The sequence below is a fragment of the Colias croceus genome, chromosome 18, assembly GCF_905220415.1.
Source record: "Colias croceus chromosome 18, ilColCroc2.1".
Lineage (NCBI taxonomy): Eukaryota > Metazoa > Arthropoda > Insecta > Lepidoptera > Pieridae > Colias > Colias croceus.
In genome coordinates, this window is record NC_059554.1 from 1,972,767 (window position 1) to 1,974,803 (window position 2,037).

At 34.6% G+C, this 2,037-nt stretch overlaps 1 protein-coding gene across 1 annotated transcript; it reads left to right on the forward strand.

The window, feature by feature from the left end:
- The first annotated feature begins 416 nt into the window (after window positions 1–416).
- Window positions 417–1,543, forward strand: LOC123699766. The gene is made up of 2 exons (XM_045646785.1): window positions 417–536; window positions 1,248–1,543. The coding sequence occupies exons 1-2, from the start codon at window positions 464–466 to the stop codon at window positions 1,436–1,438; spliced, it is 264 nt and encodes an 87-aa protein (XP_045502741.1). The 5' UTR covers window positions 417–463; the 3' UTR covers window positions 1,439–1,543.
- Window positions 1,544–2,037: the final 494 nt, after the last annotated feature.

Here is a 2,037-nt window from a genome sequence, read left to right on the forward strand (position 1 = left end):
AACGAAATATCTTAGTAAAATGTCTGTCTTTTATAGTATACTAGCTGCTCAGCGCGGTTTCACCCCCGTGGCTCCACTCCTGTTGGTCGAAGCGTGATGATATATAGCCTAACCTATATATAACCTTTCTTGATAAATGGGCTATCTAACACCGAAAGAATTTTTCAAATAGGACCAGTAGTTCCCGAGATTAGTGCGTTCAAACAAACAAACAAACTCTTCAGCTTTATAATATTAGTATATATTATTTAAAACATGTCTATTTACTTTTCTGAATAAACAATGCAGTCACGGTCGTGCGGTTATTACCCTATTTTAAGGAAACATTATTTTACGACTATATGTATTAGTAATAGTTTTTCCCCGTTCATTTATACTGGTATATAAGAGCTTGAATATAAATATATTAGTATTGACTTGGTCTTTATTTCATTCGTCAACACGTTATAATACATCATTTATCATGAAGTTGATATTTACTGTCTTTTGTGTTATTATCGCCGTGTCGAGTATAGAAGGTCAAGGGTTCCCAACGGGTAAGATTTATATATATGTATTGTATTAGTCCACTAGCTATTATCCGTGGCTTCGTCTATGCGGACAAAGGAAATTCCCGTGGGAATTAAATGTTTTACCGCTTTAAAAGTAATCTATGTAATTCTCTAACCCTATCTCTAGGCATAAAAATCTCTCCATTACCTAAAAGACTTCGTTGCAACGAAAAATGAATTATTATGAATAATTTTAGTACAGTCTGTAGTAAACATAACCTACATAAATAAAAATGAATCGCCAAATGCATTGCTAAGTTTAAAAATCGAGAACGGCAATTCGGTTATTTTTTTAGTTTTTAGTTATACCTTTTATGTTTATTTACATCTTCAACCCTTTTGGCGTTTACTCATTTAATGAATAGAATAAGAATAAGAATAAAAAACATTTATTAGAATCACCAAAGTACCACCAACACATAAAAAAACAATAACAAAAGCACTCTTAAAGACTATAGAAAATACAGAGATAAAAAAACGACGTGTGGCACTCGGGGACTGCCGCGGTAAAGTTATTTATGCCTTCAAGCCACACTTCCGCCCGTCGGAGTGGGGAGCGTGAGGTTTTTTCGTTACGGAATTTCTCGATTAGGTCCCCGCGCTCAAGGCCCGCGATAGAAGCTATGCAATAGCTTAAAAAAATAAGAGCTAAAAATCTAATATAAATATTTAATGTATTTTTTTCTAAATTTTCAGCAAAATGCCAACCCGACGAGCACTCCGTCCTCTACTGTCCGCAGAAGGCAGAACCGTCATGTGACAATCCCACGGTTCATAAGCTGACTGGTCCCAACGCTGGGCTCTGTGACGTGCCTCAGTGCTTCTGTAACACGCCAAATGTAAGGAATCTGAAGACTGGCAAATGTGTTCCTTTATCTGAATGCTGAAAGAACGAAAAGAAGTTTCAGTTTGTTATGTGTAAATACACAAAGTTAAGTAAATAGTAGATCTGTAATAAATAAGTAAGGGTGAAAATAAGTAATTATGTAATATGTTATGATGTATAGCAATATGTTAATGCATATAGAATTAATCTATTTGTTATTCTTGTATGCAACATGATTCACTACAACTTTTAAAAGAGCGATTTTAGTAAATATACCTACTCTATTAAATCTGTTGTAAAGCCTTTTATTTACGATCCTATATTTCAACAAAGGAAATCCTAAAATCCATACTAATATTATAAATGCGAAAGTAACTCTGTCTGTCTGTCTGTCTGTTACTCGATCACGCCTAAACTACTGAACCAATTTACATGAAATTTGGTATGGAGATATTTTGATACCCGAGAAAGGACATAGGCTACTTTTTATCCCGGGAAAATGACGCAATCCCGGAAATCCCACGGGAACGGGAACTATGCGGGTCTTTCTTTGACAACGCGGGCGAAACCGCGGGCGGAAAGCTAGTAAATATATAATATGGAATTTAAAAATGCAATAGATAATATTATTAATACTAGTTTAATTTCAAAATAATATTA